Source organism: Blastocystis sp. subtype 4 (genome assembly GCF_000743755.1).
Source record: "Blastocystis sp. subtype 4 strain WR1 chromosome Unknown seqid_0051, whole genome shotgun sequence".
In the NCBI taxonomy this organism is placed as follows: Eukaryota; class Bigyra; order Opalinata; family Blastocystidae; genus Blastocystis; species Blastocystis sp. subtype 4.
Window position 1 is genome coordinate 228 of NW_014569496.1, and position 15,779 is coordinate 16,006.

A 15,779-nucleotide genomic window follows, 5' to 3' on the forward strand; every position below is an offset into this window, starting at 1 on the left:
ATACTGTAGTAACATCGAGAACACGTTGATGATCTTTAACGATATGACTACATATTAATGAGAAGAATCAGTTGAACTTGCTCAGTGTTCCGAATATCCGATTTGCTCGATCTGAGAATTCACACAAAAAACCTGTTTCCGTTTTTCGGATGCTTTCAATTTGTAGTAGCATTCGGTCAGAGCGAGTAAAGTGATTAGCCCGAATATCAGCAATGGATGTGTAATCATGGAGGGAAGCTTTATATCAATGACATTCATTTGCATACCATCAATAGTCCCATTGGATTGTAATAAAGCCATAACATACTCCCATCTTGTTGAATAGTCACTGCACTTGATCTTCTATTGGATATTAAAAAGAACTAGATCCAACCGTTTTTGTGTTATCATTTGTATCTGTTTTGTGTTTGGGTTGTTGAGTCATGAGACTTACTACGTCTTAGAGTTGACTAGAAAGTGTACCATCTGAGGTTGACTCTACTGCAATCTTTTTAGGAGAACTTTGTGTGGGTGAGTCATTACTGCGTTTCTCTAGATTTGAGTAGAACATTATTTGCAACGTAGTGATGAAGGAACTTCTAGACTGAATTCGTCAACATTGAGATCATCCATAATTGAAATGAGAAACAAACAATACAAAGGCACAAGTATTACACAAAAGCATTTCACTTTTTATAGAATGCTTCGTCCAATGAAAATCTGGGATAGTCGTTGATGGAGACAGTACTCGCACCTCCACAATGTTCACCTAGAACTCATCACTTATCAAATAACGATACCTTTGGCACAGGGAGCACGACCTTTGAAGAATTCAACATACCATGAGAAGGGCTTACAATGCAATTGCTTCTTTAGAGCAAGCCTTCCAGAGATGTCTCCAATGTCCATTTTAGGTTTTCCACCAATCATTGGGGTTTTTGCCGCAGTATAATACTTCTGGAGGTATTCGCCATCCAACCACACGGAGGCTACACGTAGATTGTTTCGAGTAATATCGTTCGCATTCACCTTATAAGGGAATTTAGAACGGAATGCATGCGCAACAAAGGAATCATTAGCTACACGTATTTTACCGCCGCAGAGCCATGTTCGTAAAGAGATCTCAATATTCTCGCCTCCCCAACGTCCCAGTCCCGAATCCATCTGCCCCAGATTCCACCAGTACTTGCTTATGGAGAACATACCCATAGTAATTGGTGAATAATCATCCTTCCGAGAACCTCCACCCCAGAAGATACCAAGAGTCCATGTGAAAGAAGCCGAACTTCCGATTCCCTGATGAACGGACATTGGACGATACGTATCTGGGTTCAGTTTGAAGTTGATAAAATTGACAATGGTTTTGGGATCCTACAATAAGACTCCAAACGATCTACTACTTCCATAAGGAATCGATAGGGGGTGTTCAGCCATCGTGGACTAACAAAAACATGTGCATCGATGAAAGCCAAAAAATCACCATGTGCTTCATTTCCACCAAGAATTCTGGCATTAATCAAACCTAAATTAGTCTCTACGAGTGAAACCACATACAAGATATCACTGGAACGGATGATCCGCACTCGAGAGTCATTCTCCCATCCAGCAACAGGAATCGTTGATTGATCATCGATAATGACCACTTCCTTGAGAAGATGAGCAGGAGTATTCTCCAACACATTATCAACACTAGATTAAAGCAATATCAATTAGATACGTTTTATTTAGTAACGGTTCATTGAATGTGACTATGATAACGGAAAACTTCTTAAGGGGTTCTGGTTCACTTACAACTATATGACAAAATGATTCCAATTCCTACCTTGATATGTCGCTCGTAGTGCAGTCTTGTTATACTTCTTGATGGAAGAGGTAACCGGTGTGATTAGAGAAGGAATAAGAATAAAATGTTCAAGAAGTAATATTCCAACCAACACACATGCTAGGAAAAAATAAAAAGGAGCATTCGTCATTGTTGAAATGGAATAAGGGCTTATCAAAAAGTGGTGCCTATCGTACCGCAATGACCCAATTCGTCTTTTGTTATCTGGAAAGAAATGTGATCTAGATTATTCATTACTATTAGTACGATTGATTGGTGTGTTACGTACGATTCGTAACCTTAAATTTATAGTTGGATTGCTGAACTCATTGCAGAAATCTCTCACATTATCGTTATTCCCGTGAGTATTCTTCAAATTATTTCAGTTATTATTTTATGGAGGAAGATTTTGAGTATATTAGTAACTGTAATGGGTTTAGATGACAGGAAGATTCTGATTTGGAGAAGGAAGATAATTGGGAGGATCTTCAACATGAGTCACAGGAACTAATAGAAGAGACGATAGATCAACCAGAGGAGACTTGCAAAATAAGCGTAGATGATTTAGGAAAGAAGTCATTCTTTTGTTCTGTTCTGATAGAGTAGATGTATCGAGGAAGTAATTGCTGTTGGAGATGATGATCATTCGATCCAACTAACAATTGATTCGTCGTTTGCCGTTTTTACGATTTCATGTCCGTCAAAGTGTACCTTGAATACTCTATTTGGTATTGTCGAGAAATACTTGTCGCTTCCTAAACAGTTTGCTAGTTTTCTGGGCAATACTACATATACTATTGCTGACAGTGCAAAACCACTAAATGAACTTGCTATTGAAAATGGAACACTGCTTGTTCTTGTTATTCATATTCCACTTATTGTTAATGGAGAGGAGAAGTCAATTAACTCTGCAGATTGCGTATCAGCGAACTATATCTATTTTTCGTTAGTAAGACCAACTAGTTGAATTGACATCTAGGTGAATCTTCTGCCAGCTCGTGTATTCCGTGCTGAATTGGATTATGGGAAGTACTCGATGATTCTGAAGCCGACAGATGATCGCTCTCTGTTCGAAGTTATTCATTACAGAAGATCAACACTGAAATCGGTTATTGTTGAGTCTCATCCTATTGTTACTATTTCCTATCGTGGCTGTCAATTCTATCTCTCTCCTTTGGAGTGGAATTCATATGTAACCAAGGGAAATGAAGTTCGGTTGTTCAAAGCAGCAGTAGATTGTCTTCACATCACTTTCCCTGTTACTATGTTGTGGAGTGGGAAACCTCTCTCACAAAGGAGTGTTCCTGTTGCAGATGTATTTAGAGAACCATATCTCCGTGTATATGATGTAAGCATATAAAGGAGAATTGAGGAGTAGTTGTTTGTAGACCTCCCGAAGGGATTCAGTATTCTAAAGGTGAAGTTAGTGGACTACGACTGTTATGGTTATCCCACGAAACCATGCTATAAGAGTAGATGTGGTTCTTCTTTTAGACTATGTAGTTAAATACCCTCCCACTTGCTCGAAGGAAGAACTCATTCAGTACACAAAGAACGCTAAGACAGTAAGCGAAAAGCCAGCTAGTGAGAAGGATGACGACAGTTGGGATATATTTGTAGATGATGGTGCAAAGGTGTTGTTGCCGAGTAGTTGTGTGATATTATTACTATATTAGGTGACTTATACAAACTGTATGAAGAAATTTACCAAGCTCAAGTAACCGTTTCTCAGAGAAATGTTGGTCAACGACAACGGAGTGATAAAACACAGTCGAATACGGGTCTGAGGACGAGAACAATTAGGAAGGATAATCAGAGTGAACAATCAAATTCTGACAGAGTGCCACAAGTCCAGTTGCATGTATCACCGAATCAGAGATCATTTTCCAAACCAATGGGAACTCGTAAAAGAAGTGATCTTGTTCCAGGACAGAAGGTGGAACAACCTCATCCACAAAGACAGACTCGTAAAAGAAGATGAAATGAGTTAATTCTATTTGTTTTGATACATGTTCTATGGATTGTAATTCAAGTGTATTATTTCTGTTTCTTGGAATGTATGAAATAATTTACAGAATAAATGTAATCCTCTGAAGTAATTACTAATAATTGAATCAATTCCAAACGATTATTATTCTCTCCTTTCTGACTCCTGATAATTCATTCCAATTAATCTGTATAGTTTCTTCATTCAAGAAAACGTATACAAATGGAAGTTATTCTGAATAAGATCGAAGAGCAGTTGGAAGTGATTGATAAACAACTAGAGGGCTTTGGTACGGATAGAAAGTCGATGGCATTGTAGAGTACTTGAACAAAATTAGCAAGAAGATGAACATCCGTGTATCTCTGCTTTCGACAATTTCAATTCTCTTCTTGAGCATTTTCTGTTACATTGTATGTGGACCTTCTCTTCTTGCGTTCTTGTCACTTTATTCGTATCACGATTAGAAATATTATCGGTTGCGCATATCCACTGTATTATTCACTGTCGTTGCTAATCTCTCATTCCTTTGAAGAGTATATTGAGATGTACGTGTTTTTATCTTTCACTTAAGTGTAGTATTGTATACTGGTCTGTATTTGGTTTACTCTACACAATTGAATCCCTCTTTTCAAACATTAGTTACTAGTATGGCTTTCTTTTGACTCTATATTTGGCTAGTTTACCATTTTTCTATCCTTTTAAGGTTTCGTTGTTACTAGCTTGTATCTCCAAGGAAACAAATGTTGGACTGTGAATATTTGCTTATTCCATAGTTATCGAAGGTGATCTATGAAGATGTACTTATGAAAACCTTTGGACTTCCCGATCTGAGTGAGGCGAAGCGGAGTCAACTTGTGGAAACTCTTCAAAATTCGGACATGAATAGTATTCCCCAATCTATTGAATTACAAAAGAGTGACTATATTGTTTCTTGCAAACAGAATCATGATTCTTCCTCATCACTATCTTCTCCAGCTGGGAGAATATACTCACTTGTAATATCACCAAACGAATCATCTCTATAATTGATTATTCAAGCCATTTCTACACCAAAGGACACAAAAACTTGTAGTGTTCAGAATGTTGAGTCAAATAAGTACAGTTTATCTGTATGAGATCTTTCAAGAGTTTGATTAGTATCTTCTCCTCTCCTTTTTGGGCTAACAAAGCCAATACCTTATCAAGCACGTTACACATATCAGCTTGACACTGAACCAACAGAGAGATTCCATGAACTGCTTCTATCAAATGCATGTCGACAAGCCTATACTGCTATGAATGATATTATTCTTACGTTGGAATCTGCATGATTTGCATCAGAAACACTACTAATTCATCCGAGGAAATAAGGGTTGGAACACTCTTCAGAGTGTTTCTGAGACAGTCACAGCAACTGTCCACACAACAACGACACCTTGCTAATCCAAGGATCGCAGCATCAGGAGCAGTCAGAAACATCTTCTTACAATGACTGAGAAGCGACTCCTGTTCTGATGTACGAGTATCCTTCTTTTCCAACTCCGTTTGGAGTCCCCAGCAGAATGGGGTGATTGACCACGACATTCGAGCACATACTTCCTGAGCATGAAATTCAAGTGTGGCCAACATATCCTCCGTGATTCCTATCTGATACAAATCCGTCCAGATATTCGAAAGGACGGTTCGTTGGACTGGAGCATCCTCAGAAAGCAGTCCGCTACCACGCAAGTTATCAAAAGCATCTTCCACCGACTTCATATGCTCTTTAATCTTCATACAGAATCCATCACAAATTCCCCTCAGATTCTCATATCCAATTAAGCGAAGAAGAGCATCAACTTGCTGTTGTGTGATCAGTGCACATGCTGGATGAGATGTTGTCGACGAAAACGATCTAGTTTGAGTGGAAAAACGACAAGAGAGGTCAGCAGTAAGATCACTCACAAGGGATTGAAACAGTTCTGTGTAGTAAGCGGTGAGATTGAATGCTTCTCGACATCCAGTCATCTATGGATTATTGTGCTAGTTCCCCTGTACAATAGAATCAATATTTAAGGATGGAATGAGTTCGTTGAGGGTTCGCATTGTTCCATTCATAGTTAACAATAGTGTCCAAACACGAGTTGGAAGAAGAAGATTAGTTTCACTTAGATTCTGGTTTAGACTATCTACAAACATATCAACACAAGCATTCTGAATTAGAGTCACAGGTCTAAAATGTCACTCATACTGCTCACTCTCACCGTATGTATTGTTCTCCTTGTTGAACAACGCGATATCGTTGGAGAAGGACAATAGCAGAATTCAATGCTTCTCGATCGATACTCTCCCATACATCACATAGTTTTCCGCTCAGCAATTGCTCTTCATTCTTCATGATACTCTTCACTTCATCCATAACCCGTATTTGTAATGCAGATAAAACTTGCTCTGTATGCTGAGCAAGTACCGCATCAGCTCCTCTTGGGAGAGTTTGTTGTGAGTGCGTCAACATATCAATCAAATCCAGAAAGTTGAATTGATACCCAAATTCTCCTCGAAGAGTGTAATTCTCATTACAAAAGGAATACATCATCTGATAGAAGGCAGCCAGATGAGGGATTTCTGTCCTTTGGTATACAAAAGCTTCGGGTTGTGTACTCACATTTCGCAAGAGACAGAATAACCACATTTGATTGACTAGGATGGAAGAGTCAGGATTCAGTGGTATCTGAACAGCAGCTCGCATCCAGTCATCGACAAGAGTGGCTTCGGCCATGCGTTGAGCGACAGGATCAGCTGAATGCTGAAGAATCGATTGAAGGGACATTTCATACGATTGAACGAATTCAGTGACAGAGGGAATATTGTTAAGAAGTAGAGAACGCAGAGTAAGAACGACTTGAAGCAGAAGAGGGAAGGAATCATCATGACTTGTAGCCATTTGCATATACTTCTCATTAGTTACAATGAAGAGTTGACGTTTATTCCGTACACTATTTACACAAGCCCATTCCAGTTCTGCTAAAGCAATTGATAGAATACTCAAGATTACAAAGAGATAAGGAGCAGTGATACCAGCATCACGATGGACGTTTTCAATCCAATGATTGATTAGTTCAATACAACGTTGTCTTCGAGCGCTACTCTTCATTCAATCTCTCTTTCGTACATATGCTCTTCAGATGGGTTCATTCGTTTTAATGCTTTCTGAATAGAAACTAGAGCAGCCTTGTTCTCCTTTGTTTTGGTTGTTTTGGAAATTGCAGTCTGTAATTCATTGAACACAGTACTCACACAACAATCGGAGATACTCTCATTCCCTCTACAAGTAACAATCTAATGGAAACTTGACATCCACCCAAGAGCACGCATCAACCACCCTTCTTCTGATTCTTCGATAGCAGTTTGAACGAGGAGCTGGGGAAGTAAAAGAAGGAGTAGTGAAATGGGACTGGCTGGTATATTTGATGCCAGATACAACCAGCAAGCTTCACTCACTAAATATCACATACTTATTGAATCATACACACCTGAGGTGGATCGGCTTCAACTTCCCATGGATGCAGCACAACTGAGTCATTAGTGAGAACGCTCTCTACCAACTGTATCTCACGATATACAGGTCCTTGCACCAGTGCCATTACAGTGTCAACATAACCTTCTTTTTGAAAATAGTCTCGAAGTACAGTCAAACACTGAGATGAGCAGAAAGGAAGTAGTTCATTTTGATGTACTGTATCGCCAACAATCATATTCGAGAGCCAAAAAAGACCTGCGACGATTTCACAAGGGATACTTTCAAGCTGGAGGGCAATTCGAACGCAAGTACACACTAAGTCAACCGGAAGTAATGCAATTGCAAGGGGGACAGAGTCATTTAGAAAATACTGGCAAATACGATCTGCAAAAAGGGAATGAAGGTGTTTCATACATGAATTCATAAATATACAACAGGCTATAAGGATTATAGGAGTCCATTGGATCTACCGTGTAATTTTAGATAATGTTCCTTCAGTTCGATGGAATACAGTTCATGGTTCTGAACAAACCATTCATACCCTTTGATAGAAAGATACTCTTTCTTTTCCAACATTTGGAATGATGATTGGAGCTAGATGTTGAGCCAATCCCACATCATACATATGAACGCAACTTTGTAATTTCTCCTTGTTTATAAATACTTGCATCGGGAAGCTTTTGGAAAAATAGTACTTCTTCATCAAGATACCGACTTAGTTTCTATAACTCACTTTTTACTATCAAATCTTACCCTCGAATAATCAAGTAGATTCTTTGTAGTATTCAGAAGCTTGATATCCATCTCCTCTGAGAATAAACAAGAGAGACAAAAAAGGGAGAAAATATGACATTTCTGTTTGTTTATGACAAACACTGTAAAAAGTGTTATCTAAAGATGGAGAAAAAGACTGCATAAAACTAGCAAGAACAGAGGCGGTTCGACAGAGTGCTTCCGATAGAATAAGCTGAATGGTGTGAATCTGTTGAATGGAGGGGTGATGGGTGTTACGAAGAATCTTCCCTTAAATTAACAGAACAATAATACATCATAAATGACTTCTCCTCGTTGGTGAGATTCGAGAATGAGGCTCACAATATCATCATTCCATGGTTCCAAACGATACCAATCCCTCTGCATACACAAATAATGAAGATCCTCCACAGTTTGGTTCTACATGGAATCTCCAACTGAACAATACCTGGATCATTGGATTATCTGTAAGCATGTGAAGATTCTTGAACCGAGATACGCCTACTAACGAATAGCGCAAACCACCAGAATCTCCGTTTGGATATTCATCCGTTACCAGTTGGGTTACATGCATGGGTTGCATCATGTCACTAAGAAAGTGTAGGAGAAAAAGAAGAGCATCACCTTTTTCTTGAAGAGAATCTGTAGTCCTCAACGTATACAATTCGTTTTCAATCGCTGAGTAGATATTTTCGACAGATAAATCAAACAGAGATGCTGGAATCGTCCTATGTGTCTAGCAATGAGAATAAATAGACAATCCAACATAATTGTACGGAATATCATAGTAATGCCATGGAGCTGTATAGCGATACTTTCGTTTCCGTTTTATCACATCAGGTAGGCAAACCTTCCATAAACAATGGATGGCACTCCTACACTTTGTCGAACCGAATTCAAATGAATTAAATGTGAATTTACAATAGCAGATTCAGAGAGGATGGTCTTGACTTCTTCCTATGGTTTACGTTCATGGTTGTATTTTACAATCGAAGACGGTGGTAATAATGATTCAGCAAGATCAAACGATTGTTGATGTGCTTTACCTACTCATGATACCCAAAAATCAAAGCAACATCCCCAAGACTCAGCTACTTCGAGTAAAGCTAGGAGAATCAATTCGAAGTAGATCATGGAATGAACCAAAAGAACACATGAGTTCGATGATTAATAACTGGAATTACTGAATGTTGATGGAATTCAAACACTTTTCTCCTTGGTGTTTGCTTATTATTCAATTCTATGGACACACATTTTTAGATGACTAGTTACTTGGAAGAAGCTGGACTCAAATCCTCTCAAACAAACATATCAAAGATACATAGTCTACAGGACTCTCCAACCACCAATACAGTTCAAAACCCAGTCTACAGTCACCACATTCATACCACTTTTCGAAGTCAGACGATCAACGATTTCCACAACTCGCATGTCCCGCCCTCGACCACTCATGTCATTCATATCACGAACACAACCACATCGTTGCATCAAATCGATCAAAATGTTCAGTGGAATTCCACCTCCTGTGTCTTGGATTCGGATAAAGAAGAAGATGCCTGAGAATATCCCTGGTTGACCCTTCTCATGAGCGATTCGAGACATTTTCGGTGCATTAACAACATTTGTTTTAAGATCTCCTTTCACTTCAAACTCGTCTGGAGGGATTAGAGAATTCGAAGCGAGATTAGCTTCGATCCAGTCCATTGTGACAATCCAGGCGCCACTATATCTTATGATGGGAAGGATTATTACTGTGCCAGTCCATATAAGTACTTTACAGTGCGTTTACACCAGCCATCCTTTGCTCGGATAACTAGGATGAATCGTTGAGCTCGCTTCCTTCGATTCTTCCCTCGCATTGGTTGGCGTGCAGGTATGGTGACATTGGGTGGAAGTTCTGATGGATTCGAGGCGTCCACAAGAGAAGTCTCATGTGGGAAATCCTGCATCCAGAGGATACTAGCACGAGAAGCGAAGGCACGAATGCGATCCATGTTGGAAGAGGAGAGAGATGAGGTAATGATGATATAATCAGATATGACAAAGTCTCCACATCGGAGGAGTTGGGTTTGAGGAAGTTCACGCGAATCTGATGGTACCGAACTATGTTGGTCTGTGGGAATAGAAAGATCAGGTGAAGGTGATGGGATCTTTGGAGTGGCATCAGAGATAGGAGGAGGTACATTAGAAGTAATTACCAACAAATCAGAGTGGCGAGAGTGTACATTGGTATCATCTGACGTTCCATTAAGAACACCAGCTACCTTCGATATAGTCGCAGACGTATTAGTCTGGATATTACTAAACGAAGTAGTGTTCTTGGTCGAATCAACAGTACTCCGAACCTCTGGATGACAGCACAAGTAAGTAAAGGCATCATTACTACTGTCACTGACAATTTCCAGATTACGACCATTACTGAGTCCAATAGTTTTAGAAGGAGATTTAGATCGTTTTGTTGATTCACGGCGACACTTCTTTGGACTACTCATGGGAGATTGAGTCAATACACTCTGCTTCATTCCGTAAACACCAGGACTAACACGTTTCAGGTCATTAGGCATGCCCATATCACTACAAACTCGCTCAATCGCTTCTAGTTTGGATGCCAACGATGTCTATGAGTTAAGCATTGCCCATTCTATTACATAAAGTGGGTCTGGGACAACCTCACTCCGCTTCAATTGTGTGCCACATACGGGACACTTTCCAGCCCTTCGAAGCAAAGGAGATGCACATTTTCTACAGTTGAAATACCTCCATTTCTCCTACTCACACAAACAATGATTACAAGTCAGTCGATACGCATGATCGAGAAGACGCTGACTAAGACTCAAAGTGTAGTAAAAATAAACTACCAATGATTACAAACCAGTTCCGAATGAATAGCATTGATTGAAGCAGCCTTTTCAGAAGAGAGGGTAACCCGTGCATTATCCCGCTTTTGCTTGGATTTCATCAATTAGTAGCAAGGACCCAATCAATTTCCAGGGTCTTGATTCAATAACAGAGAAAGAGTGATTGGTAAGAATATGGTGGGAATGCGAAAAGAAGGTGGAACTGAGTTTATGGAACCAATTTCTGATGATTATCGTAAGGAAACATGAGTTGGTAGTCGTGTCACTTTATCCTTCATTGCCGTAATGTTTAAAGTGGTTCTACTAGGAGAGGGTTTGAAAAATCAGTATCCATGAATGATTAGGCCGTGTAGGAAAGACATCAATGATCAAGCAAATCATGAAGAAGAACTTTACAGAGAATGAAATCTCAACTACACAAGCTTCTCATTACCAAAAAGTCGTCAAACTAGATAATCGTGTAAGAGGTGTTTCATTTAGTGGATTCTAGAATGTAACATTAGACATCTGGGATACAGCTGGACAGGAACAGTATCACGCACTTGGACCAGTGTACTATCGTGATGCCGGTTGGTTATCAAAGATATTGTAATATTGTAGATGCAGCTATTTTGGTATTTGATGTAACAATGAAAGAGACCTTTGCAATGGTCAGTTATAGTGTTTCGCCTAATTTCTAGGTCAAATCGTGGGTAAAAGAGATATCATCGACTTGCGAGAAAGATATTGTGTATGTTATTGCCGGTAATAAGGTCGATCTTATCGAAACACCGCAGATGGAGGAGGCTTGGCAGTTCGCAAGGAGTATCAAGGGAGAATATATTGAAACATCTGCCAAAACAGGAATCAATCTAGATCTCCTTTTGCTAACCGTTGCCAAAGGTGATTCTTGATGGAAAATGTTATTTGTAGCATTAGTAGATCGATATGAAACAACTTCAACTACAGATATGTATTCTTTGTCTGCTCCCTTGTTAGTGTCTGAAGAGCCCGAATCAAAGAAGTGCTGTTGCTAATTTTCTTGTTCTTTTATCCATGTCAACTCTTTGTTGAAAATATGAGTTTGATTGACAAGATTATTCTCCAATGTCGTCTTTTCTTTCCTGGGTTGCCGGAGTATCTACTCCTAACAATTCGGGAAGATCGATGGATCTGTTTCTAACTCAGTTGGAATCGATGCCACAATTGATGGATAAACGTCAATCTGCAATAGATCTTTTGGTATTCCACTTGACGAATGTGATAATGTAGGATGCAGTGAAGGCTGCACCAGATGCCGTTCCTTCTTCTGTAATACCCCGAATACTGGGTGTGATTGCAAGTGGGATCGATGATGAAGACATTCTGCAGAGCTGTTTGGATATTCTCTGCTTTTTGACGGAACTGAAACAGGTTCAGAACAATGAAGCTATGCTTATTGAAAACGTGTCAACTCTACTCTGTGTAAGTGAATATTCACCGTTGTTAATGATAGGAGAACTCTTATGTTGAGATTCTTCTGAGTCTTTTCGATAGTCCTGAGGTGTGGATGAAGATCGAAGCAATTCAGATTCTCAAGAATTGCATTAACGTGAATCAAGTTGGTTTGTACTGTTTCTTTGATCGTAGAGTATTGTTGAGAAATCGATTCTGGGATGTCCGATGGGTTTACAGAAGTTAATGGACGTTCTTCGAGACAAACGAGAGGAAGTTCGGAATGAGATGCTGATTCTTCTTCGATCCCTGACTCGGCGTAATGAAGAGATCTGCAAGTACATTGCCTTCCAAGATGGATTTGACATCCTCATCTCCATCCTCAAGAGTGAAGAGGGCATTGTTGCGCGTGATTGTCTCCACATTATCTACAATATGATTGCAAATAGTGTTCTGACTCTCAAATTGTTCTCACAACGTATAATTCGAATACAATATATATGAGTAGGAAGTATGTTGCTTGAGATTATCTCGATTCTTTCGATCTCTGGAACAGTGTCTCCACCAGTTCCGTCATCTCGTCTCATCTCGCCTTCTACTGTGTCAGATGAAGAAGATGCTTCCCAAGTTGTTTATGAGCCGATGGGAGATCGGCTTATTGATCTTGTACGTTACGGGGATCTGGAATTGGTTCAGAATGTGGAGATTCAGTGCTATCAGTTGACAGTCTCAGTAGAGAAGATCTTCAAGTATAATTGATAGATATTAGAGTTGGTGATGGAAGATGAGATATATTCCAGTGACAAAGAGAAGATGAGTATAGCTCAACCTATCATTGAAGCCAATCGATCTGTTTTACATTCTGTGAGAATGATTTGTGCTTGTCATTATAGAATCCTGACTATGTGTTTAACATGCTCTATTTCACATTCTATCAACTGCGTCAGAATCGATTTGTAGGTACAGAAGAATCGGAGGAAGAACAACGTCGTCATAATGTGGATGATTTGACGGACTTAAGTAGTCGTTGTGAGGTCCTTCTTGCCCAGTGTTTCCGTGTTGCTAGTAGGATTCTAGAAGTAGGATGAAATGTAGCGAACTATAACCTCTTACAAGAATTACTGCATATTGATATTTTGGATATCAATGGATGTCATGATCTGGTATCATTTCTTCTTGATGGGTTTCTCAACACGAATGTGGAGGCAGTTACTGCTGCTGGTCTGTACAAGAGTCCGAGTGTGTATGTGCGTCTATTCATGATGTTATTCAATGGAGATCCAGAATTGCGGATGTATCTCATTAGTCCTGAGAGTGGATGTGGAGAGGTATTGAAAGAGGTGAGGATTGGTAGTAGTATTAACGTGTAGGCATTTGTCCAGTCTTTGAGTGCTATGATAAGTGGTGATTCTGAAATAAAGAGTCGTTTCATGTTGACCACTTCAGTATATCGACATTGTTGTGAATCCAGTGGTGATGGATTCCTTAAGTTGTTTGTAACAGATGAGCAGATGAAGTTATTGATACATGAAGAGAAGGAAGTAATGATGGATGCTCCTGCTGACACCCCTTTAAGTGAACAGGAGACATCACTAGTAGAATCTGCCGCTGCACGGGATGAGTCCAATACCTCTCAAACTACATCCGTTGTGGATCCGGCGGAGGATGATGCTGCCTCTCTCCACTCCGACTCTCCTGAACCAGAACACTCCTCAGGCACTCTTCTTGTTATTGTGCTAATTAGGATGCTGTTAGAGCCCATTGACGTATCTTTAAAGACTCATCTTGCTTCTCTCTTACTGTCTTGCTTACAACATGTGGAATCTGTGGATCCACTCTTTACCAACCTTCCAGTCATTATGGATCTCTTTGCACGTCTCCAAGAAGATGAGAAATCAGGTCTATTTTTAGACAAACGCTTCAGTGAGTCTATTCTTGTATCTTAATGACTAGGTGTTCAGTTACCTCCATATCTGCGTCTCTTCACATGTCTCTCCCTCCTTCAGAAGAATAGCAAGTATGTTCGAGAGTACATTGATTTACTGCGACAAGAGTTGGGTCTGGAGACGTATGAACAGAGATTATGAATTATTCATAGTGTGTGTAATCTGGGACTACGCTTCTTCTATTTATCAAAAGTGCGTAAACTGGGATCAGATTCAAAAGAGAATGCATTGGATAGTATGGAGTACGATTGAATCAATAGAGTAAAGACTAGAATGGATAGTACCTTTGTGAATATGGTTTCTGCTCTCTTCACTCGCTTTCATGATACCTTATTCTCATATTACATCGAATTACCAACAGATTATGAAGGAGATTCACAGATGGTAATTGATAGTTACAAAGAGTTGATTCGTATTCAGGATCAGGACTGTCGAACAATGAAACTGGTTGGAGGAAAGGAAGAGGGAATCGAATTGGCTGAGCAATATGAAGTGAAAGCAGCTGAATTGGAAACTGCGACACATCGCATTCAAGATTTAGAGCAGGAAATATATGATTGGAAGAACCGGTTTTCTGTGAAGGAGAAGTCTCTACGGGAGAAAGAGGAGGCATATGAACAGTTGGAGTATTGTGCAGCCGACGAGAAATCAAAAATTGAAGAGGAGAAGAAGCAATTAGAAGATCAAGTGAAGAAGTTGGAAGAGGAGAAAGAGAGTATGAAGATGTCCTTAGAAGATCACAAGAATGAACATGCTTCTGAAGTGGAGACAATGATGATTTCGTTGACAAAGAAGGAGGAACAAGTTCGCACATTGGATGAAACCATTGCACATCTGGAATCTACAATTCAGGAATTACAAGCCGAATTACAGAAGAAACAGAAAGTTTACCAAGAGGAGTTAGCAGAGATGGAAGAGGAACTGGGGAAGTGCAGACAAGAACTTGGTTCTTCCCAGAATGCACTTCAGCAGAGTGAGAAACGTGTATCTGTATTAAAGCAGGACTATCAAATTGTGGAGGAGGAGTTGGAAGAAGCTAAGCGTGAGTTAGCTCAGAGAGCTTCGAATCAACGATCTTCGAACGAGATGGCATCATTGCGGGCTGAGTTGGAACGTGTTCGTATTAATAGGGTGGGATCGAGTGATGGAGATGAGATATAGGATGATTTGCAAATCATGGTGAATGAGTTGCAGGAGGAGAAGAAGATGATGGAAGAGTTGGTGCGCAGTTCGATGACACCTGTCTCAGGTCCTGTTACTCCTCAGGATGAATTGCATATTATGGAGCAACAACTGGAGCAGCCCATGGAACAACAACTGGAGCAGCCTGTGGAACAACAAACTGTGGAACAACAACTGGAGCAGCCTGTGGAACAACAAACTGTGGAACAACAACTGGAGCAGCAACTGTGGAACAACAACTGGAGCAGCCTGTGGAACAACAAACTGTGGAACAACAACTGGAGCAGCCTGTGGAACAACCTGAAGAAGAACCTATGGAACAGCCTCTCACTCAGCAGACACCTTCCCAAGTCCCTATCAG

General features: G+C 39.9%; 4 protein-coding genes across 4 annotated transcripts; 2 read left to right on the plus strand and 2 right to left on the minus strand.

The window, feature by feature from the left end:
- Positions 1-765: 765 nt before the first annotated feature.
- Positions 766-1,952, minus strand: JH06_2303 (polypeptide n-acetylgalactosaminyltransferase; the record flags this gene model as incomplete). The annotated part of the gene is made up of 4 exons (XM_014673223.1): positions 766-1,350; positions 1,380-1,668; positions 1,697-1,772; positions 1,802-1,952. The coding sequence occupies 4 exons, from the start codon at positions 1,950-1,952 to the stop codon at positions 766-768; spliced, it is 1,101 nt and encodes a 366-aa protein (XP_014528709.1).
- Positions 1,953-9,345: 7,393 nt separating this feature from the next.
- JH06_2304 (breast cancer type 1 susceptibility protein) lies at positions 9,346-10,978 on the minus strand (the record flags this gene model as incomplete). Its single annotated transcript, XM_014673224.1, has 5 exons — positions 9,346-9,742; positions 9,772-10,637; positions 10,668-10,761; positions 10,792-10,845; positions 10,878-10,978. The coding sequence occupies 5 exons, from the start codon at positions 10,976-10,978 to the stop codon at positions 9,346-9,348; spliced, it is 1,512 nt and encodes a 503-aa protein (XP_014528710.1).
- Positions 10,979-11,162: 184 nt separating this feature from the next.
- Positions 11,163-11,893, plus strand: JH06_2305 (RAS-related protein RAB-21-like protein; the record flags this gene model as incomplete). Its single annotated transcript, XM_014673225.1, is given in 6 exon segments — positions 11,163-11,190; positions 11,222-11,337; positions 11,368-11,446; positions 11,478-11,539; positions 11,558-11,759; positions 11,790-11,893. 6 exon segments carry the CDS (start codon positions 11,163-11,165, stop codon positions 11,891-11,893), a joined length of 591 nt encoding a protein of 196 aa, XP_014528711.1.
- A 70-nt stretch (positions 11,894-11,963) lies between these two features.
- On the plus strand, positions 11,964-13,049 carry JH06_2306 (hypothetical protein; the record flags this gene model as incomplete). Its single annotated transcript, XM_014673226.1, has 5 exons — positions 11,964-12,098; positions 12,129-12,320; positions 12,352-12,447; positions 12,486-12,768; positions 12,799-13,049. 5 exons carry the CDS (start codon positions 11,964-11,966, stop codon positions 13,047-13,049), a joined length of 957 nt encoding a protein of 318 aa, XP_014528712.1.
- Positions 13,050-15,779: the final 2,730 nt, after the last annotated feature.